This window comes from Bubalus bubalis, chromosome 22 (genome assembly GCF_019923935.1).
Source record: "Bubalus bubalis isolate 160015118507 breed Murrah chromosome 22, NDDB_SH_1, whole genome shotgun sequence".
NCBI lineage: Eukaryota > Metazoa > Chordata > Mammalia > Artiodactyla > Bovidae > Bubalus > Bubalus bubalis.
The window spans coordinates 40,291,258-40,314,703 of NC_059178.1; the positions used below are offsets into that span (position 1 = coordinate 40,291,258).

The 23,446-nt window shown below is 43.8% G+C and overlaps 1 protein-coding gene across 3 annotated transcripts; it reads right to left on the minus strand.

Moving 5' to 3' along the window:
- Positions 1-3,415: 3,415 nt before the first annotated feature.
- Positions 3,416-23,354, minus strand: ZSCAN30 (zinc finger and SCAN domain containing 30). Of its 3 annotated transcripts, none has more exons than XM_006059143.4 (4): positions 22,435-23,354; positions 12,034-12,561; positions 11,620-11,758; positions 3,416-5,000 (listed from the first exon to the last, which is right to left on the minus strand). In XM_006059143.4, the coding sequence occupies exons 2-4, from the start codon at positions 12,439-12,441 to the stop codon at positions 4,069-4,071; spliced, it is 1,479 nt and encodes a 492-aa protein (XP_006059205.3). In that variant the 5' UTR covers positions 12,442-12,561; positions 22,435-23,354; the 3' UTR covers positions 3,416-4,068. The 3 variants fall into 3 exon arrangements, with proteins under 3 accessions (XP_006059205.3, XP_006059204.3, XP_044790617.1); XM_006059142.4 differs by lacking the exon at positions 22,435-23,354 and adding an exon at positions 22,025-22,408; XM_044934682.2 differs by lacking the exons at positions 3,416-5,000; positions 22,435-23,354 and adding exons at positions 7,481-11,425; positions 22,025-22,408.
- Between the last annotated feature and the right edge of the window lie 92 nt (positions 23,355-23,446).

Here is a 23,446-nt window from a genome sequence, read left to right on the forward strand (position 1 = left end):
AAATGTTAGCCTTGCTAGAATTAAAGATGTATATTAAAGCAAGAGTTGAGGTGGCAATTCTTCCCCCCTCATAAAACTTGACAAAGATTCAGGGAAATTGGGACTCTGATGCTGCTGGTGAGGTGTGAATAGACGCTGTCTGGCAATCAACACCAAAAGCCTTAAATGTTGCCTTTTGTTAAAATTCTACCTGGAAATGTATGCTTCAGAAACCATCGTGAATGTATACAAAGGTGTTTTAAAAAGTGATGCTGATTAATAATAAATGACAAAGCACATCTTAAGTAAAAACACAAGACTGCATACAATATGATTCATTTAAAAAATATATTTATGCATTAAAAATACTGGAAATATATATGTTGATTTGCCATACTGGTTACATCTGAGTAATAAGATTATAGGTGATTTAATTTTTTTTCTTGTGCTTGTGTCTTCCAACGTTTCCTATAATAAATACCTCAAACTTCTAAAGTTAGAGGAACAAAAGGTTTAAAAGGGAATGGAAGCCTAGGATAGTTGAAAAACACCAAGAAAAGCACGTGCGTTCTATAGCATCTTTGTCCCTTCTGAGTCCTAGGAGGTCAGTTAACTCATTAACTATCTGTGACTTCCTCACTGGTAAATGACAATGCAGATGTATTCACCTCACTAGTGTACAAAAAAGTCTGCAAATTATAAATTTTTGTGAAGAACAGTAGCCTTGACAGGAAGACTTCTGTTCTCATTGGTGCTTTTCCATGAATTCTGCACCACAAGCAAGTCACAGAACTCTGGACCCTCAGTCCAAAGGAGCTGAAGTAGGTGATCTCTTTAAGAGTTAAAGCTTCAACAGTCTTATGTTTATGAGATGGGGGGGTGGGGGGAGGGAATGGGCACCAAATAAGGTAGATGCCAAAGGTAATTGTTTTTTCCTTCACCAGAATTGCTGGAGGAAAAGTAACCCATCTTTCTTTTCTGCTCAGAGCCCTCATTTCTTGGGGTGGAGAGGCAGTGCACTGTTTACCCTAAACGGATCCTGCACAAATTCTTGGATTTTAAAAGATGTGGGATGTAGGCACAGTGCTTAATACCAGTTTTCTACCTCTCCCTCACGTCCACAGGCTAGTTAACACTGTCTAGATGAGAGAATTAGAAATTTAAACACGTCTGACCTTGGTCTTAACTCCCCTGTGAACAGCATTGCTTCTTTTGCCCCTTGAAGTGAATCCTCAGAGCAGGGAGACTTGCCAGTCATTTCCGTGCAGAAGGAACTCATCTGGAGAGCATTTCTGCAAAGTCAAGAGGGAGGGTGAGTAGACAGACCCACCCCCTGCTTTCTGATGGGCCGGAACCAGACACCGCTGCTCAGTAACTTTACCATTCGCGGCTGTCTCCTTGGCAGGCACGAACGATGGCAGATCTAGAGGGTCATGGGGTTTTCCTTCACATGTGATTGTATTAAGGACCTGCTGAGAGGAGAGGGGAAAGCTGTGGCATTCTCCCAGACTCTTGCTCTCAAGACGGGTGGGGAAGTGTCCTGATTCTGGTGGATGCAGGGCATGTGTGTTCAGAGGGGACTTGCTCTGATTCCCAGGTTCTTTCAACCACAGTGCAGCCCCAGAAGGCCCCTCAATTTTGTGGCTTCACCCGATGAACTGCATCCCCAGGGACTAGCTAGCATCTCAGACACATTTTGGCCATGGAATCAAAGCTGAGATCACCAGCTCCCAGCCTTCCACAGCTCCTTCCCCTGTTCCCCCAACATGTCTCCACTTGTGTTACTGTGCTTATTACTGAGTGATCAATTTCAAAGCAAAACTTAAAACTCAAATTTTATTACAAGACATCTTGCATTACATTCTCACACTAAATAGCTGAAGTATAACAACAAGGTCCTACTGTATAGTACAAGGAACTATATTCAATGTCCTGAGATAAATCATAATGGAAACAAGTATGTTAAAGAATATATAGATATATAACTGAATCACTGCTTACAGCAGAAATTTACAATATCGTAAATCAACTACCAAAATTTTTTTAATGAACAGTTGAAGTATATATTCAAAAGTATAAATGTTAAAAATCAGTTACTAAGAATGATTCACCAGACAAGATTATTACCAAGAAAAAATATATATGTGTGTATATTATATATATTAGGGTTGATGGGTTAAAAAAATGAATAGAAAGTACTCTGAAATGTTAACAGTGTTTCTATGGATGATGGGATCCTGGGTGATTTATACTTTCTCATTTTCTATACTATCAACATTTATAGTTCACAATCAGGAAAAGATATTCAATGGTATTAAAAACATGAAATCATTTGATTGTCACCTACAGGAAAAGGCAACTCTATCCATCTGAAAAATCTTTTTAGATATCTGATTGACCTCACTAGTGATCCTACGGCCTCTGGACACAAAGGCTGGTCCCCCAGTCCCACCTCCCCTGTTACCCACAACAGCTTTGATCACCATGTCTTCTTCAGAAGTGACAGCATCAGGAAGGGAAACTGGAGTATCCTAGAAGAGGACTCAGACTTTCTCTTAGGTATTAACTGCCCTCAACAATTACTGGTGAGTTAATTAAAACTGACAAAAATTAGAAAAGTTGAGTTTTGAGGACTCTGAGAGGGTAATTCAACAAATACTCATTGCCCTCAAGTAGCTTAGCATCTGTGAGTCTGATGAAGAGGAGGGCAAGCAGGGAATGAGACATAGTGGAGCCTGGGAAGACCTCCTACTCCCGTGTTCTTGTCAGCTTCTCATTTATGGGCCCCAGGGTCATGAGACACAAGCACTCTAGTCCACACTGTCCCTCTAGCATCCAATATGTACTCCTTCCTAAATGTACAAACATGTCTTTTTCATGCATCACAGCCAAGTCTCCCATCACACTAATTCTCTGAGTACTTCAAGAGATTGGGATTGGCTACCCAACTCAGTGACTAAATAGGAAGCGAGGAACCAACACCTCTCCTGGCTTCTGAACCAGGGGCCACAAGAACAAATTGTTGCCAGAGAGAAGTGTCAGAAGAAGGGATGGTTCCAGATCCTCTCTTCATGCCATGCAGCATGCGATAACCTCTGCATGTAACATTCTCTTCCTTCTCGCTTTGTTCTAGCTAACCTCTACCCACCTTTTATGTCTCAGCTGAGATTTCATCACATCCAGGAAGCCTTTGGTGACTCATGGACCAGGTTAGGTATCCCTTGCCATCCATGCATTTCAACAGAATCATACATGCACACCACACATATACATATACTCACATATATGAATATGTGTATATATATTTCTGAATATGCATATATATGTAAGGGCTTCCGTGGTGGCTCAGTGGTAAAGAATCCGCCTGCAATGCAGAAGCTGCAAGAGATGCAGGTTAGATCTTTGGGTCGGGAAGATCCTCTGGAGGAGGAAATAGCAACCCACTCCAGTATTCTTGCCTGGAGAATCCCATGGACAGAGGAATTTGGGGTCGCAAAGAGTCAGATATAACTGAAGCAACTGAGCATGCACACATACATATATATATATATAAAACTTACTAGCCCTTAACTCAAGATGCAATGGCCATGTCTGCCCCTGATGAATGGCACATACCAGGCGCTCAGTAAATAAGCAGACCTCAGCAGGAAGGCCAGGGCTGAGGAGAGAACTGATGTGGGAGGAGAATGAGTCACCATTCCCCAGATACTACTAAACTGATCCAGGGCATAATTCAACGTTTCACAACCTCACAATACAACATTTCAGAGAACTGGATAATTTGGCATGTGCCTTCACCTGCCAAATACAAATGCTCTTGCCTGGGCAGGGATCCTTGCCATTGGAGGCATCACCTCCTAGACCATCTTATAAGGACCTCTCTCAGGATCTCTTCCCTAACCCCAGATTTACTGTGAAGGTACCCATTCAACACTTCAACAAATATCCTTCTGTGGATCTGCTCTTACAACAGTTCATTGCACTGGAAGGACAAGAATTCTGCTCTCAGAAAACCTTTATCTTCTGTGGAGTCTCACCCCCAAAGTGAATTCCTAGCATTTCACAATCGTACAACTCTTACCCAAAGAGTTACACTCTGGTGTGAGTTCTCTGATGCTGCATGAGGCCTGATCTATGCCTAAAGGTCTTCCTACATTCACTGCATTCATAAGGCTTTTCCCCAGTGTGGATCCTCTGATGCTGGGTGAGGGCTGAGCTTTGATTGAAGGATTTTCCACATGCATTACATTCATAAGGTTTCTCTCCAGTGTGAATTCGCTGATGTTCAATAAGGATAGAGCTTCTACTGAAAGCCTTACCACATTCAGTACATTCATAGCCTTTGTCTCCAGTGTGAATTTTCTTATGCTGAGTAAGGGCTGAGCTCCGGCTGAAAGCTCTCCCACATTCACCACATCCATAAGGCTTCTCTCCAGTGTGAATTCTCTGATGCCGGATGAGCTCTGAGCTGCCCCTGAAGGCTTTTCCACATTCACAACATCCATAGGGTTTTTCACCACTATGAATTCTCCAATGTCTAACAAGGTCTGATCTCAGACTAAAGGCTTTGCTACAATCTTGACATGTATAAGGTCTCTCTCCAGTATGAATTCTCTGATGTCTAATCAGCTTTGAGCTCTGGCAAAAGGCTTTCCCGCAGTCCAAGCACTCATAGAGCTTACCCCCAGAAAGAATTCTCGGTTGTGTTATAGAGTTTGAGTTCAGGCTGAGGCTTCCTATACTTTCATTACCTTCCAGGAAATGCTTTTCTGTGGCGATTTTCTTGGTGAAGCTTGCCAGTCTAAAATGTTTTTCCTGGGAAGGGAACTGACTCAGTTTGTTCCCAGAAGCACTGCCTTTCAGCTTCTCAAAATTGTCCAGACCTCCTAAAGCTTCTTCAAGTATCTGTCCTGAAGGAGTTTCCCCAGGGAGTCGTCTTGGAGGTATTGTGGTTGCTGATGCAACACATTCAATACTTTCTTGCTTTGCTGTCAATACTCTGTCAGCCACCAGCTTGCCATCTAAAAATGTGAATAGAATATGCAAGTGTCATTTGCTCCCCATGCTGGAAGAAAAAACTTACTATAGTGAGAATAGAAAAGAAATCAAGTAAAATAGGTATTTACCTATTAGAAGGAAAACTATTAAAAATTAGCTTCCAAATCTACAATTAAGAGAAGTGACTTGGTTTCAGTTTTATTTATTAAATAAAAAATAAAAATGGTTAAAAAAAAAAGAGAGAGAGAAGTGACTTGGGGTTGTGAGAGGAGCCCGTCCCCAGACAGTAATATAGACTAGAATGAGAGTCAGCCTGGGAAAAGAGAGATAGTGAACAGTGAAAGACATTAGCTAAAGGAGATGGTGGTAAACAGGGGTAGCAGTGACAGAGCAGGAAGCTGGGAGACAGTCCTGGGTTAGAGGAGAAGGTGTGTTTTTAGGTAATGAGGGAAAGGAAAAGAGGAACAACTAGGAACAAGTAGGCTAAAGAAAGATGTCTGAGTCTTGAATCTAGTCCTTCTAGAAAAACAGGAGAGCAGAAGATACAATTAGAAAACACTTCAAGGTTTAGAACTGAACAGAGGTAGGCAGTACAAGGGCTTCCCAGGTGGTGCTAGTGGTAAAGAACCCACCAGCCAATGCAGGATACGTGTGTTCGATCTCTGGGTTGGGAAGATCTCCTGGAGGAAGACACGGCAACCCACTCCAGTATTCATGCCTGAAGAATCCCATGGACTGAGGGCCACAGTCCCTAGAGTCCCAAAGAGTCAGACACGACTGAATCAACTTAGCACGCACACACACAGGGGGTGCAAAGGTAAATGGCAGATTCTGGTAAGTTCTTAGTTGATCAAATAATTACAAGCAAATAGAATACGATATGCAGAGCATAATAAAAGGAATCTTGTGAATTCCTGACTTATTCAGGGTCTGGTGGGAGTCTTCTATGTTCACTTTTTTATTGATAAACGGTCAAAGAAGGTTGGAAAGGAGAGGCAGATATGACTGCCTGGTGCCAAACCTTCAGCTCTCACACAACATGCCCCTCTCATTTCTACATTTCTAGTAACTCAAAACAGGAGGCTACTAAATGATGGCTAAGGTAATTTGAATTATTTTGCATGGAGAAAATCTGAAAAACTGTTAAGTTACTTTCCACCTCCTCAAAGTCCTCTAAACTTATACACATTCTACAGATCAGGAAATGAAGACTCAGAGAGGCTATATCATTGATATCTCTTGTTGCTGTTGTTTAGTTATTAAGTCTTGTCTGACTCTTTGTGACCCCATGGACTGTAGCCCACCAAGGCTCCTCTGTCCATGAGATTATTGGAGCGGGTTGCCATTTCCTTCTCCAGGGGATCTTCCTGACCCAAAGATGGAACCCAGGTCTCCTTCTTGGCAGGCAAGTTCTTTATCACTGACCCACCACCGAAGATCACCGATGTAAGGTCACAGAATAAACAGTTGGTAGAGTTAGGATTCAACCAAAGATGCTTCACATCAAGGTTTACAGTTTTCCCTCCATGTCATCTGCCTTCCTTATTGGAAGGAAGCATGGCTATAATTGCACTAAGGGGAAAAAAAGTTTTTTTAACATTTTTGTTTTATTTTTGTAAAAAAGCATGTTTTTATATGAAAATAAATACCTTTTCTGAATTCTTGTAGTTTATGATACTTCAAACACAACAATAAAGTCTCACAATGATTACCTGACCAAAGCAGAGGGCTATCCAGCTTCTCTTTCCCTCACTCCTTACCAGAAATCACAGATGGACGACACTGCCTCTTAGATTAGGATGGAACACTCAAATTCACACTGTTCTTGGATCTTAGACAGAAACTTAATCAAGCCTGTGCTTGTTTGAAAAGGGAAAAATTATAAATAAAAGCATAATATATAAAAAAGGCTGAAGAATAATAAGCACCAACTTGGTTAAAGTCAGAGAAGTAACAACCCAATGAGAAATTTTCCGAAAGTAGTAAATAGATCAAATTATTAGTATATAAAGTGGCAATAAAATTTTGTAGGGACAAAATTAGGGCTGTGAACATTAGAACAGTTACATAATTTACAGGATTTAAAATATCTCTTACTCCTTGGAAGGAAAGTTATAACCAACCTAGACAGCATATTAAAAAACAGAAATATTACTTTGCCAACAAAGGTCCATCTAGTCAAGGCTATGGATTTTCCAGCAGTAATGTATGGATGTGACAGTTGGACTATAAAGAAAGCTGAGCACCAAAGAATTGATGCTTTTGAACTGTGGTTTTGGAGAAGACTCTTGAGAGTCCCTTGGACTGCAAGGAGATCCAACCAGTCCATCCTAAAGGAAATCAGTCCTGAATATTCATTGGAAGGACTGATGTTGAAGCTGAAACTCCAATACTTTGGCCACCTGATGTGAAGAGTTGACTCATTTGAAAAGACCCTGGTCCCGGGAAAGACTGAAGGCGGAAGGAGAAGGTGACAGAGGATGAGATGGTTGGATGGCATCACTGACTCAATGGACATGAGCTTGAGTAAACTCTGGAAGTTGGTGATGGACAGGGAGGCCTGGCTTGCTGAAATCCATGGGGTTGCAAAGAGTCGGACGCGACTGAGTGAACTGAACTGAAAATACCTCTTCAAATTCTGTAATTACATGAAGTCAAATCATGAGACCAGTAAAAATCCTGACCTTAGATGTATAGATCAGGAAAATATCAAGACTTGTATTCTTTCAACTATATATGTTTATTATATAAAAATATTAGGATAAACAGTTAACTAGAATAATTTATGGAAATGAAAGACTGAAAGTAGAATAACAAATGACTACTTGAGTATTTAGAAATATTTGTACAAAAATAAGCCAAATAATCTAATTAATATCTCCCAAGAATGAATGATAATTCACAACCAAGCCCAAAGTCCAGAGGCTGGAGGGCAGAGTAAAGATTATAGGAGGCACTCTGGAAGAGAAATAAGCCATAGGTTTCCCTGTAGAAAAGCTCTTCTATATAACATCCCCTGGTGGCTCAGAGGTTAAAACGTCTGCCTGGAATGCGGAAGACCCGGGTTCAATCCCTGGGTCAGGAAGATCTCCTGGAGAAGGAAATGGCAACCCACTCCAGTACTCTTGCCTGGAGAATCCCATGGAGGGAGGAGCCTGGTAGGCTACAGTCCACGGGGTCCCAAAGAGTTGGACACGACTGAGTGATTTCACTTTCATTTTCATCCCACCCCACTACTTCCCTACCTTTTCAATACACTGTATGGTCTAAAATCCTCTTACCTAGGGACTCAGCCTTAATTGCACAGGATAACACTATAAAGATGATGCTCCACTGCCCACCCAAATCACCTTCACCAGTATGGTGCTTCCTTCCCTCAGCTGCTGCAACTGTTGGCTCCTAATGACCTACAGCTGTCCCCTTCTCTGGAGACTTTCCCTGGCAGATGAAAGCCACCCGGCCTAGGAAATTACTCCACCCTCACCACCCTCCACCCCAACTCAAGAAGGGACAACTCAGCAGTACAATTATGCTCCAGGGGGGATCCCTGCAAAGCCCCACCACATGGATTAAGCCAAAGCTAGGTTTCTTGATCTTGCCCCTTCCTAACCCTACCTCTCTCACTCCATCCAGAGTTCTCCTGAAGAGCATGTTCTCAGCAAACCACCTGCACTCAAATCTTCAACTCAGACTTTTCTTCTTGCAAGACATACTATTAGGCTAGTGAAGAAGCTACAGGAAAATTATATTATATATTATATAACGAGGGTGTAAGGTTGTAAAAATTACGTGATGGCTCTTACAATCCTGTCAGAGTGGATTCCTCCAATGATTTAAACCTCAGGACCTAGGTAAAAGATGTGAAATGATCCACATTAATCCTTCAGAAGTGGAGGTGAAACCCTCATGACTAAGAAAGAGATCAGCATAACGAGATTCATCAGGAATCCAGTAAAGGCCATTCAAGGCCATATACTTAGGGAACCAGGCATAAACGGAGGATGAGGATGGCTGGATTGAGTCAAAAATGTAATACCACTGTGAAAGAGTGAACAATAAAAAGATGCAAAGTGCAACACGTAAGAGGGGTGTGAATCTACCTTATAAACTAATCAGATCTTTATTAGAGTATTTTATTTTTTTATCCCTGTGGTTCAAATGAATGTGGAGAACCTGAAGCATGTCCAGGGGAATGACCAGAGAGATGGAACACAGAGTCAGAGGCAGTGAGATGCTTAGTTAAAACAAAGTTAAAGGGTGGTGTACTCACTGCCTTCAAGAATAGGTTGTGTTTTATGAGGACTCTGCTGAACAAATAAAATAAAATGGAATTAAAGTTGGAAGTAGTTCATATCGACCCAGAAAAGAAGTTTAAGATTGTTTTAGTTGGCTAGTCTGCCTGCCATAACACAATACCATACACTGGATGGCTTAAACAACAGAAATTTACTTTCTCACAGTTCTGGAGGTTGGAAGTCCAAAATCAATGTGTTGACAGGTTTTTTTTCCCCCCTCCAGGTCTACCTCTCTGTGGCTTGCAGTGGCTTTCTTTCCACTGTGTCCTTATATGGTTGTCCCTCAATTTGTGTTATGTCCCAATCTCCTCTTCTTATAAGGACACCATCATACTGGATTCAAGATCACCCTAACAATCCCATGTTAACTTATTTACTTCTTTAAAGGCTCTATCTCAAACACAGTCATATTCTGAGGTACTGGAGGCTAAGGCTTCAACACAGAAATTGGGGGCAGGGGGACATAATTCAGCCCACAACAAATATCAGAATGAAAAAACCAAGAATGACTTAAAAAATTACAGGACACTCTCATTCCTTAAGACCTTAAAATAGAAATAATCTACTCTAACTGATTTAGATATTTACCTACTTTAAGGCAGAGGACTTGAGGAAATGATTGTTAAAATCCACTTGAATGTAGCTCCTACTGGATGCAGAAGATGGTTCACTTGGCAAATGATGTGTCAGGAGAGCTGGAAGGGAGTTTCTCAGGAGGTCTCAACGTACAGATGCATGAGTTCCTTTGGTGAACTGCCAAAATCTGAGAGCTAGCCCTTGACCTTGTGGCCTCATAAACCTAACTTTATCATCATACAATGAATAGATTTACCTCTTGGGGTCAACTCTCATTAGCCAAGCTCATGAAACTGAGCAGGAAAACCACAATAAGAATGAATGAGTAATGTAACCGTCACACAGACCAGACTAGACTAATGTACTTTTTTATTATAGCTAAGTTTCATGGGAACTTAATAAGATTGTTTGGTAAAGATGAAATCAGAAGGGTAGGTGGGTGTAACAAACTCGTTCATGAAAACAAGTTAATAAGCCTGATGTATGTGCTGCCCATAGGGATGACTTTGCCAATAACATAAAGCCCCCTGGTCAGCTTCAAGCCCACGCTTCGATGCCCTGCCTGTGACACACTTCTCCTGGCCGCTGACACGACGTGCGCTCTAACAATAGGGGCCAAACAGACACTGGAGGAGGAAGGTCTTCCCTTCCTGGTTCTGGTGTGCTCTCTTTGTTTCCCTGCAAGGTGCAGGGCACCATCCCTCAGCATGGCTTTCCACTAAGTTCCGTGTCATGGCACCTCCCCATGGGGGGCTCCTGGCACTCAAAAAGGTGGCTTCTTAGTGAATTCTGCCCCCTAGAACACAACACTCTCCCCTGACCCATGAATGGCTATCCTCAAACCCCAAAGAGCAGTTTCCCAGCAAGTCTGCCAGCAAGCACTTCTGGGAACATTTCAGCGGGCCACAGCTGTGCCCTCTTCAACAAGGTCTGGACCTCAGCTCTGCCAGGGGAGGGAGAGGATGTGGCACCCTCTTGCAGACTGGTTCCTTTCTGGGGTGATCCACCTCAATCCCGGAGACTCCCTACATGTGTTATTTCTGTATACTTAATGGGGATTTTAAAAACTAGTTAGTAATTAATCCCCTGTCATAGTTAATAATTCTTAATGCTAAACTTTCCCTGTTCAAGCTACCATGTAATTTCTCTTACTGATACATTATTCGTCTTCATCTTAGGGATTGCCTCGACAGTAGGACCATAATATTAAAAAACAGAATACTGGTCTTTGAATATTATGGGTATTATTAGAAAATTCTATTAGAGACCTTAATTTTTTCTAAGTTTCTTTTAAAAATTTTTTAATTAATTTTAATTTTTTTTTATTATGCTGGGTCTTCGCTGTTGTATGTAGGCTTTCTCTAGTTGCGGCGAGGCAGCTACTCTCTACTTGCAGTGCACACGCTTCTTACTGGGGTGCTTCTCGTGTGGTGGAGCATGGGCTTCAGTAGTTGTGCTGGACTGGTTTAGTTGAGGCAGGTGGGATCTTCCCTGACCAGGGATGGAACCCGTGTCCTCAGCATTGGCAGACGAATTCTTAACCACTGGACCATCTGGGAAGTGCTGAGACCTTAACTCTTAACCCAGAATTAGAAATTATGTTGGAATTTCAGATTCTAGGCAGAGCCAAAGGAAGAATATTCCTAGGTAAGGGGGCTTTTCCACAACATTTAATGACAGTCACAAGCAGCAGTCATTAAGAAAATGCCCCATGCCACGCATTTACACCTTCACCTCCATCCTCAACCCCACATGGACCGTGGCTCCTCACCTCTCTCACAGAAAGCCTGGCACTCCTGAGTCTCATTCTTGCCCCGCTTTTCCAAGGGCTGGAGCTGGATACTCGGTGACTTCAGTGCTCCCACAGATGTCATTTCCTTCCAGGTCATTCCCTGGCCATGAGCTGTGTCCTAGGAGTAATCAAGTACCAACACTATGATTCTGAGGACACCCAAGAGGAAAACCCCTAGAATAACAGGGCAGGCCAACCAGAGTCAGAAACTCAAGCAAATGATTAGATAGAGAACAATAAGGCTAATAGCTCTAGTGACTTGATCCTAGTGGACAAATAATAAGCCAAAAGACAAAAATTTTTATCGTTCTCTGGTAGCCCAGTCAAGTCACTTAGAATGGCTTTCTCATTAACCTACAAACAGTTAAACAAGCCAACAAAACACCTCCCTACCTGTTGCCTTGGCTCGTCGAGCTCCTTCTCCAGCTCCTCCAACATCTCCACGGCGTCCTCTCCGCTCTCTGGTCGGTTCTCTCGGAACAAGGCCTGCAGCTCCTCGGGCAGGATGGCTAGGAACTGCTCCAGCACCAGCAGCTCCAGGATCTGCTCCTTGCTGAGCACCTCGGGCCTCAGCCACTGACAGCAAAGCTCACGGAGCCGGCCCAGCGCCTCCCGGGGCCCCGCGGAGTCAGAGTAGCCAAACTGCCTGAACCGCTGACGGAAGGCCTCCTGGCTACAGGCGTTTCCCTGACGGCCAAAGTCCTGCCCCCAAACACAGTTTTCTTCTTCGACCTTCACCACGATGAGTCTTTCTTGCCCTTTTGGAGCACAGTAGGCCAAGGCTGCAGACTTCCCTGCCATTCTGGGCAGAGACAATCTGAATTCAGAGGCTGCCTAGCCAAAGTGCTGAGCAGATGGGTCTGTGTCTACGAGATTTCTTCTGAGTTCTGATGCTTCAGGGAGCTCCTGAGGTGGACGATGCTAGTGTCACACAGGGGGAAAAGATGTGTTTAGAATATAAATTCAGCTGTTTGAAGACAAGGTGACACAGAGCATAGCGCTGTAAAGAAACTGACGAGATGGGAGCTTTCATATAAATGATACATTCATAGATGATTCAGGATTTTTCTCAGGATGTGAAACGGAAAATGTTTAAGTATCACTGAAATAAATTCAACTTTTGGTGACCATGTTAGAGACAACATGGGAGACAGTAAGTAGTGCTCAAAAATCATGGAAAGCAGGAAAAGCACTCTAGTGTATTATTACTCCTCAGAATAACAAGCACCATTTTACTGAGCACCTACTAGATGCCAAGCACCTGCGAGATACTTAACATAAATTTAATATAACTTCCCTATGAATTCTGTAAGGACAATCATAATTGTGCCCATTTTCCAAATGAGGCTGCTGAGAATCATAAAGGGACCCAAGACACACAGCCAGTAAGCAGCACAACTGTGCTCAGCAACCAGAGTATTTATTAGCTCTTTCTATTAAGTCATGGGTTCTCCCCAAAGAGGGGCTTCCTGAGTGACTCAGTGGTAAAGAATCTGCCTGCCAATGCAGAAGACTTGGGTTCAATCCTTGGGTCGGGAAAATCCTCTGGAGAAGAAAATAGCAACCCACTCCATTTATTCTTGCCTGGGAAATCCCACAGAGAGAGGAGCCTGGCAGGCTACAATCCATGGGGTCACAAAGAGTTGGATACGACTTAGCGACTAAACAACAACTCTCCAAAGAAGGGAATCTGCACTTAATAAACCTACCTTGGGCAAGGCACTTTACAAATACAATTTTATCAGAAAGTGTAAATAACACTAGCAGGTATGCATTATCATCCCCACTTTACAGATGAGGAAACTGAGGTTCTCAAAAGCTAAATAATTTGCCCAAGGTCGCAAACTGGTATACAGCAAAGTCAAGACATGAACCTAGGAGTAGCCCAACTCTGATGCACTGGCTTTTTAAAATTACAGAATGGGTTAATGCCCAGGACAATCTAGGTTGATACTAAATTAAATTAAGAATGAGGGTGAAACTGTTAAGGAAAGGTCATGGAGAATGGCCACGGTGATGTACATAAAAGGAAGGTTTATTCTTGACTTTAAGTCACAAGGTTCTGAGACAACACAAAGAAAAGAGGAATGGATTCCTTCATCCATTATCTCAACAATACTTGAGCTCTGTGCTAGGCAGTATACTGATCAGGATTCTCAGGGTACAAAGGTCTGTTTTCAAGGACTCCTAGTTTAGTACAGGAAAATGACAAACACAGTGCAATACACCCAAAGATCGAGAGAAGCAGACAAGGTAGCCCAGAAAGATAACCAAGACCAGGAAGAACTGTCTGCCTGGGCGAATCATCTCAGCATAGCCTGATATGTGTGAGCTGGGTAAAGCCGTAGAAGAAGGTCATTCAGGCAAGCAGTGGGATGGCAAGTAAGAGGATGTGGCCCATTGAGGAAAATGCAGGTAATTCAGAAAGGCCAGGCTCAGAGCGCATTGGCTTAGAATCAACCATGGAACACAGACATCAGGACAGACTTGTTGAATCAGAATCTCCATGGGTGGGACTCCAATAAGCACCATAGATGCTTCGGATGTGCAGCCAGGGTAAAAAGTACTGGACAGAGTACCTCTGCCTAGGCAGAGGTAAGGAATAGTGAGAGAGGAGAGACCTCAACAAAGAGAAATTCAGGGACATTTTTCTTCTTAATTTTGTGGTACTTGGAAAATATTAAATACATTTCTTTAGTTCTTCTTACAATTGACATTTAAGAAATTCCATGACAATGCACAAATATTATCCCTCACCAACTTGTCTTCCACTGGGTGGCTGAAGCACTCTCACTGCTCCTTCTCCATCTCCTTCACAGGCCCACCCTCCTCTACATCAGAGTTCCACAGGTCAGCCTTAAGCCCACCACCACTGCTCTTAGTCTCTCCCGGGAGTCTCATCCTGACCTTCAGTTACCATCCACTTCTAGTCTAGAGCTCCCATCTGAGCTCCAGTTCTCTTTGCCTATTGTGACTCACACCCATCATAAATCCTCTTGAATTTCTCAAAAGGACCTCAAACTCAGCACATCCATGATCAACTGATGATTCCTCCCACCGCAACCTGCTCTTCTCCCAGGAAGATCCCCCTCAGAAAGCAGGAATAACCATCTGGCTGTATTGCCAGAAACATGAAAGCATGCCTAACATATTCTTCCTATATTTAATTCAAATTGAGTCCTATTGATTTTATTTCCTATCTCCAGAATCTACCTTTCCCCATCACTACCAGCACCATCTTCATTTCAGCAACTATCCTTGTCACACTGTATGAGAACGAAGTCTGCTTCTAATGTAACCACAGTGACTTCTTCAAGTTGCAGATCCGATCTTGTTCCCTCAACTAGTTTCAAAAAAGCAAAAAAAAAACAATGGATAATCAACAAGGACCTACTGTAAAGCACAAGGAACTCTGCTCAACATTCTATAACAACTTAAATGGGAAAAGAATTTGAAATACAATACAAACACGTGTAACAATCACCTAGCTGTACACCTGAAACTAACACAAGATTGTTAATTAGCTATATATACGTGCTTAGTCACTCAGTCCTGTCTGAGCCTTTGTGACCCCATGGACTATAGCCCACCAGGCTCCTCAGTCTATGAGATTTTCCAGGCAAGAATACTGGAGTGGGTAGCCATTCCCTTCTACAGGGGAATCTTCCTGACCCAGGGATCGAACACAAGTCCCCGCATTGCAGGCAGATTCTCTATTATCTGAGCCACCAGGGAAGCCCACTAATCAACTATGGAGGTGGTGGTTTAGTTGCTAAGTCGAGTTCGACTCTTGCGATCCCATGGACTGTAGCTTGCCAGGCTCCTCTATCCATGGGATTCTCCAGGTGAGAATACTAGAGTGGGTCGCCATTTCCTTCTCCAGAGGATCTTCCTGACCCAGGAATCAAACCCACGGCCTCCTGAATTGCAGGCAGATTCTTTACCGACTGAGTTATGAGGGAAGTCCTATGTCAACTATACTCCAATATAAAATAAAAATTAAAGACAAAAAAACTCCAAAGCCCTTTAGCTTTGGAGTTAAAACTCCAAACTCACTTTAGCCCAGGTGAGTCTGTCTTTGTACTCATGTCACTTTACAGATTCCCGGGCCATACCCCAGCCTGAGCCAGAACCTCATGGATGGGGTTTTAGATCTGTAAAACAGTCTGCAAGCAATTCTGATGTGTAGGCAGGCTTGAGAACCCTGGACCATTCAGGAAGTCATGAAAGAGAATCATGTTCCTTTCCATCAGAGCACTTCTCTCATTTTGTCAGTATATATACAGCCCCAGTTCAGTTCAATTCAGTTCAGTCGCTCAGTCGTGTCAGATTCTTTGCAACCCCATGAATCACAGCACACCAGGCCTCCCTGTCCATCACCAAATCCCGGAGTTTACTCAAACTCATGTCCATCGAGTCAGTGATACCATCCAGCCATCTCATCCTCTGCCATCCCCTTCTCCTCCTGCCCCCAATCCCTCCCAGTATCAGGGTCTTTTCCAATTAGTCAACTCTTCACATGAGGTGGCCAAAGTATTGCAGTTTCAGCTTCAGTATCAGTCCTTCCAATAAACATCCAGGACTGGTTGGATCTCCTTGCAGTCCAAGGGACTCTCAAGAGTCTTCTCCAACACCACAGTTCAAAAGCATCAATTCTTCAGCGCTCAGCTTTCTTCACAGTTCAACTCTCGCATCCATACATGACTACTGGAAAAACCATAGCCTTGACTAGACGGACCTTTGTTGGCAAAGTAATGTCTCCGCTTTTCAATATGCTATCTAGGTTGGTCATAACTTTCCTTCCAAGGAGTAAGTGTCTTTTAATTTCATGGCTGCAGTCACCATCTGCAGTGATTTTGGAGCCCAAAAAGATAAAGTCTGACACTGTTTCCACTGTTTCCCCATCTATTTCCCATGAAGTGATGGGACCAGATGCCATGATCTTCGTTTTCTGAATGTTGAGCTTTAAGCCAACTTTTTCACTCTTCTCTTTCACTTTCATCAAGAGGCTTTTTAGTTCCTCTGCACTTTCTGCCATAAGGGTGGTGTCATCTGCATATCTGAGGTTATTGATATTTCTCCTGGCAATCTTGATTCCAGCTTGTGCTTCTTCCAGCCCAGCGTTTCTCATGATGTACTCTGCATATAAGTTAAATAAGCAGGGTGACAATATACAGCCTTGATGTACTCCTTTTTCTATTTGGAACCAGTCTATTGTTCCATGTCCAGTTCTAACTGTTGCTTCCTGACCTGCATATAGGTTTCTCAAGAGCCAAGTCAGGTTGCCAAATTCAGACTTAAATTGAAGAAAGTAGGGAAAACCACTAGACCATTCAGGTATGACCTAAATCAAATCCCTTATGATTATACAGTGGAAGTAAGAAATAGATTTAAGGGACTAGATCTGATAGATAGAATGCCTGATGAACTATGGACTGAGGTTTGTGACACTGTACAGGAGACAGGGATCAAGACCATCCCCATAGAAAAGAAATGCAAAAAAGCAAAATGGCTGTCTGGGGAGGCCTTACAAATAGCTGTGAAAAGAAGAGAAGTGAAAAGCAAAGAAAAGGAAAGATATAAGCATCTGAATGCAGAGTTCCAAAGAACAGCAAGGAGAGATAAGAAAGCCTTCCTCAGCAATCAATGCAAAGAAATAGAGGAAAACAACAGAATGGGAAAGACTAGAGATCTCTTCAAGAAAATTAGAGATACCAAGGGAACATTTCATGCAAAGATGGGCTCAATAAAGGACAGAAATGGTATGGACCTAACAGAAGCAGAAGATATTAAGAAGAGGTGGCAAGAATACACAGAACTGTACAAAAAGATCTTCATGACTCAGATAATCATGATGGTGACATCATTCACCTAGAGCCAGACATCCTGGAATGTGAAGTCAAGTGGGCCTTAGAAAGCATCACTACAAACAAAGCTAGTGGAGGTGATGGAATTCCAGTTGAGCTATTTCAAATCCTGAAAGACGATGCTGTGAAAGTGCTGCACTCAATATGCCAACAAATTTGGAAAACTCAGCAGTGGCCATAGGACTGGAAAAGGTCAGTTTTCATTCCAATCCCAAAGAAAGGCAATGCCAAAGAATGCTCAAACTACCAGCACAATTGCAGTCATCTCACATGCTAGTAAAGTAATGCTCAAAATTCTCCAAGCCAGGCTTCAGCAATACGTGAACCGTGAAGTTCCTGATGTTCAAGCTGGATTTAGAAAAGGCAGAGGAACCAGAGATCAAATTGCCAGCATCCGCTGGATCATGGAAAAAGCAAGAGAGTTCCAGAAATACATCTATTTCTGCTTTATTGACTATGCCAAAGCCTTTGACTGTGTGGATCACAATAAATTGTGGAAAATTCTGAAAGAGATGGGAATACCAGACCACCTGACCTGCCTCTTGAGAAACCTATATGCAGGTCAGGAAGCAACAGTTAGAACTGGACATGGAACAACAGACTGGTTCCAAATAGAAAAAAGGAGTACGTCAAGGCTGTATATTGTCACCCTGCTTATTTAACTTATATGCAGAGTACATCATGAGAAACGCTGGGCTGGAAGAAGCACAAGCTGGAATCAAGATTGCCAGGAGAAATATCAATAACCTCAGATATGCAGATGACACCACCCTTATGGCAGAAAGTGCAGAGGAACTAAAAAGCCTCTTGATGAAAGTGAAAGAGAAGAGTGAAAAAGTTGGCTTAAAGCTCAACATTCAGAAAACGAAGATCATGGCATCTGGTCCCATCACTTCATGGGAAATAGATGGGGAAACAGTGGAAACAGTGTCAGACTTTATCTTTTTGGGCTCCAAAATCACTGCAGATGGTGACTGCAGCCATGAAATTAAAAGACACTTACTCCTTGGAAGGAAAGTTATGACCAACCTAGATAGCATATTGAAAAGCGGAGACATTACTTTGCCAACAAAGGTCCGTCTAGTCAAGGCTATGGTTTTTCCAGTAGTCATGCATGGATGTGCGAGTTGGACTGTGAAGAAAGCTGAGTGCCGAAGGATTGATGCTTTTGAACTGTGGTGTTGGAGAAGACTCTTGAGAGTCCCTTGGACTGCAAAGAGATCCAACCAGTCCATCCTAAAGGAGATCAGTCCTAGGTGTTCTTTGGAAGGACTGATGCTAAAGCTGAAACTCCAATACTCTGGCCATTTGGTTCAAAGAACTGATTCATTTGAAAAGATCCTGATGCTGGGAAAGATTGAAGGCAGGAGAAGAGAATAACAGAGGATGAGATGGTTGCATGGCATCACCGACTCAATGGACACGAGTTTGTGCAAGCTCTGGGAGTTGGTGATGGACAGGAAGCTTGGTGTGTTGCAGCCCATGGGGTTGCAAAGAGTCAGACATGACTGAGGGACTGAACTGAACTGATACTTCAGTGGATTATTTGAGTAATACCCATACGTGTGTGCTCAGTTGCTTTAGCCGTGTCCAACTCTTTGCGACCCCATGGACTGTATCCTGCCAGGCTCCTTTGCTATGCCCTCCTTTAGGGGATCTTCCAGACCCAGGGATTGAAGTGGCATCTCCTGCATTTCCTTCACTGCAGGTGGATTCTTTACTACTGAGCCACCAGAGAAGCTCAAGCAATACCTATCATCCTCCACAATGGGATTATAAGCCACATCAAGATTTTTGCTCCCACTGTGTCTCCATCACCCAGTCCAATGTGTGGTACATAGTAGGTGTTACATATATAAAAGAAAGAGTGCACTACAGTTAAGAAAGGAGAGTTTAAAACAGGCAGTGGTCAACACTGTTGAATGCCTAATTAGGTCTGAAAAAGCCCCAATTTCTCATACTGCAAGGAGATGGCTTAGCTCCCAGGAAAAGCACCAGCTTTGGAATCAGGTGACCCCACAATGTGGAATCATAATGCAGCCTCTTAAAAGCTATGACATTAGTCACCAACTAAACCTTTCTGAGATTCCATTTCTTCTCCATTAAAAATGGAGTCAACAATGCTTTCATCAGTTATTACAGGAATTGGAATAACATATTTAGTTTTGCTTGATATATTAAGCATTTTTTAAATTCTGATGCTTTGACATCTAGGGCCTTGTCAACACAGGAGGGACTGCTCTTTCCAGGGCTAGCAGATTTCAAGAGATAGCAAACTTGCCTGCAGGTATGCCTTTTACATACCAAGCAACCAATCCAGAGTCCCATACACCTACCACCTCCTCCAGGGGGCTTTCTCATCCAGGACCACCATTCCCCTGCCCTAATCACCCCAGGACCAGGTATCAGCAACCAGGGACAACCTCTATGCCTCAGAGCCCTGTCCCTACTTAGAAATTATTCAAAGTAGCCAATCCTAAATGATGACCTTGCCCTGTTTCTTGCCACACAAGACACAATAAAGGCTCCTGCCCACTTTCCGCTCGTATCACTTCCTAACTGACCCTGGGGCTTCCCCAAGTGGCTCTGTGCGCCAGGCATGCCCCTGCTCTTTTGGGACCTGTTACAAACTACCTTTTCTCGCCAATCATCTCCTGATCTGTTGACCTCCCCATAACTAAATAACAATAAAAGTTGCATTTTAAAACACTTGGCCCAGAGGAGATTCTCAACACATCATGCATACAGCACTCAACATAGTGGATAAGGGAAACGCAAATTTCACGTCAGAAGGCATGGGTTACAGAACAGGCTTTATTGGGGAAACTTACTGAGTGGTGAGTAAAAAGAGCACAGGTCCCCTGATTCTTCCATTATCCCATAGAAAGGAATTCTGGTGTGTGTGTGTGTGTTTGTGTGTTTTTTTTTCCTCTCTCCTTTCGTTTTGGGCTTTTGTTTTTTGTGTTTTTTCCGGCTGTGTGCAGCATGCAGGGTTTTAGTTCCCTGACCAGGGATCCAATCCATACCCCCTGCACTGAACCACCAGGGAATTTATGGAAGTTAATTCAAGGGAGTGCTCCTTCTACATTCTTACTGTGTGAATATGAGAAAGCAGCTTTGTCACCAAGGGGCATAAGTTGACTGCTTTGGACCAGAAGTGTGAATTTAAGTGTTAGCTGTTTATGGAGTTGTCTAAGGGACCCAGGTGCAGGCTGGAAGCACCTCTGGGAGATGAGATCCTGGTCCCAGGTAGCTCTTAGTCCAAGACACCCAAGGAAGTCCAGGGCACTTTTGGACATTCCTGTCTACTGCAGTATAAAGTATCTACCTTGTCTGCTTAAACTTTAACAGAAAACACTAACTGAGCTTTCATTGTAGTGTCAAGCATCAGCTACCTGTTCTAAGTGTCTTCATTCATCTTTATAGCACCCTATATTCTACAGTTTTACAGAAGAAAAACAGAGATGTTATGTACTTTGTCTCAGGTCACAAGGCTAGTAAGTAGTCTGGATTGTTTTGAAACCAAATGGTCTGACTCCAGAGTCCATACTCTTAGATGGGTACCCTGATGAACTGCCCTTTCACATCTGCCTTCTCCACTAAACCAACTGCACTTTTGAGGAAAGCCTGTGTTTTCATACATTTCTCTAACATTTATTGAGTTCCTACTTTGTGCAGGCACTGGGCTAGGCACTGAAAGAGTTACAAACAAGACAATGTCCTTGCATTGTGGTTGTTGAGTTGCTAAGTCGTGTCTGACTTTTGCCAACTCCTGTGACCAGTCCCCGCCCCCACCCCACCCATGGACTGTAGCCCCCCAGCCTCCTCTATCCATGGGATTTCCTTCTCCAGGGGATCTTCCCAACCCAGGGATGGAACCAGCGTCTCTTGCACCTCATGCATTGGCAGATGGAGTCCTTACCACTGCCCAACCTGGGAAGCCCTTACCACTGAGCCACCAGGGACTGAAAAACAGTGGGGAGAGGCAGATGTTTAAAAAAAGAGGGGAAAAAAAGAAAAAAAGCACGGAATTACCTGATTTAATTGTGAAAGAACTACAAGGGGGAGAGTAGAAAGTGCTCTGAGAGTGGCTGGTTTAAAAAAAAAATCTAACCTATAAATCTAACCTAGACTGGGGAAGTCAAGAAGGATGGCTGAGATAGGACACAAGAACGAACTCTGGGCGAGTGAAATGGGAGGAAGGATTCCATCTGTGCCCCTGTGACTCCTCCGTCAGCGGCCAGGCACACAGGAAGCGCCCGGTTAGTGCTCGCGGAGTCCGGGGATGCAAAGGCAGGTGGATGAACCGCAAGCGGACAAACATGAAAGCATGAAAGAATGGACCGACGGACGGATGCGCCGACCGACAGAAGGGCGGGCGGCCAGACGGTACCATTGAGGGGCGGCCACTTAGAACCGCATGCTCTGCCTGGGGCCTAGGCAGGCCGAGGCCGCACAGCGGCATTTTGGGAAGCACCCGGGGCCCCGGAGCCGCGGGGCCGCACCGCCTCACTCACCCTTCGCTCCGCGGGCGGCGAGGACTGACCCCAGGTGAGGGGCAGAATGACCTCGGGCGGAGCGCGCCGGAAGTGGGGGGCGGCGCGCCCCTCTAGGCCGCCCGGAGGACTGCAGCTCTGTGGCGGGGGCGCGGCGGGGTTCAGAGGACCATTGAGGGGACCGGGAGAAGGAGGGGTCTCTGGGTGCGACCTGGTGGGGACTGCCCCAGGTCGAAAACGGTTGACGGGAGACTGTAACAGGAAAATAGAAATAGCGATAGAGCTTAGTGTAGCATCAAGGAGATAAAAATAGAACCGACCATCTGTAAATCTGGGGCAGAGGACCATATTACATTCGCACACCACGAACACGCTGTCTGCAAGGACAGTTCTCGAAGCTACAGGGCGGAGAATAGGGGAAGGGGTCTTACCCCAGCGTGGCGAGAGTGTAATGTGCAGAAACACCCCACCGTCGACTGCAAGGGCTTGGGGATCCGGGACCCAGCAGTAGAAGGTCACTAATTTTCTCAAAGACTGCGGTACTCAAGCTGAGCCTTGCCGCAGACGGAGTAAAATGGAGATTTAGGAGTGCAGTGTTTCGTAGGGAGCGGCAGGAGCGAGAGCACAGCGGTGGGAAGCTCAGGGCCCGCTGGGGAATTAGCCCAGCATCTTGGCTGGGTGGATCCTAGGTTAAGGGATGGGTTGGGATCAGGTTTGGAGAGTTTCAAATGCCCTGCTAAGGAATCAGGAATGCATTTAGTTAGCGGTGCAGGCCATTTACATGTGACATGGCCAGAATTGTAATTCTGGGGCAGTATCTGACAGTGCTTTGTAGACAGGATTAAAGGACAAAAGAGATGAAAGAGGACAGGCGGTTAAAAATGTAAACTCAGCAAGATTTGCGAGTATCTGAAAATATGACTAAAGATAGGGAAGACATTACCAAGGGAGATCTTGTGGAAAAAGAAACAAGGAATTATAAAATACTAGTATCTGAGGGAATGAAGGGGTAGAGCTGGTAGAGGAAAGGAGCTTCTCAGGGAAGCTGGGCCCAGCTAGTTCAAACATCATAAAAGCCAGGAGAGCTCTCGGGAGAGGGAAGAAGTGACTAGGAGATGCTACAGAGAGCTGGAGAAGATGCTAACTAAGGTGATGCTAGAATTAAGGCAAAGGGCAGAAGAAGGGCCAGAGAGATGTTACCTATGGAATGTCCTTGCCTGGGGTTAAGAAGTGTATGGTAAGACCCTGAGAATAGATAATAATTCCTTTCAAGAAATGTGATAATGCAGGAAGGAAAAAGAGAGGAAACTCATTGGTTGAGACAACAGAATTTTAAGGAGTTTGTTTTCTAAGGAGATTAGAGACCTAATTATATTTGTAGAATAAAGATAAAGAGTGAGTGGGGAGAAAAATTGAAGACAGAAGAATAGAGGAATAGTTGAT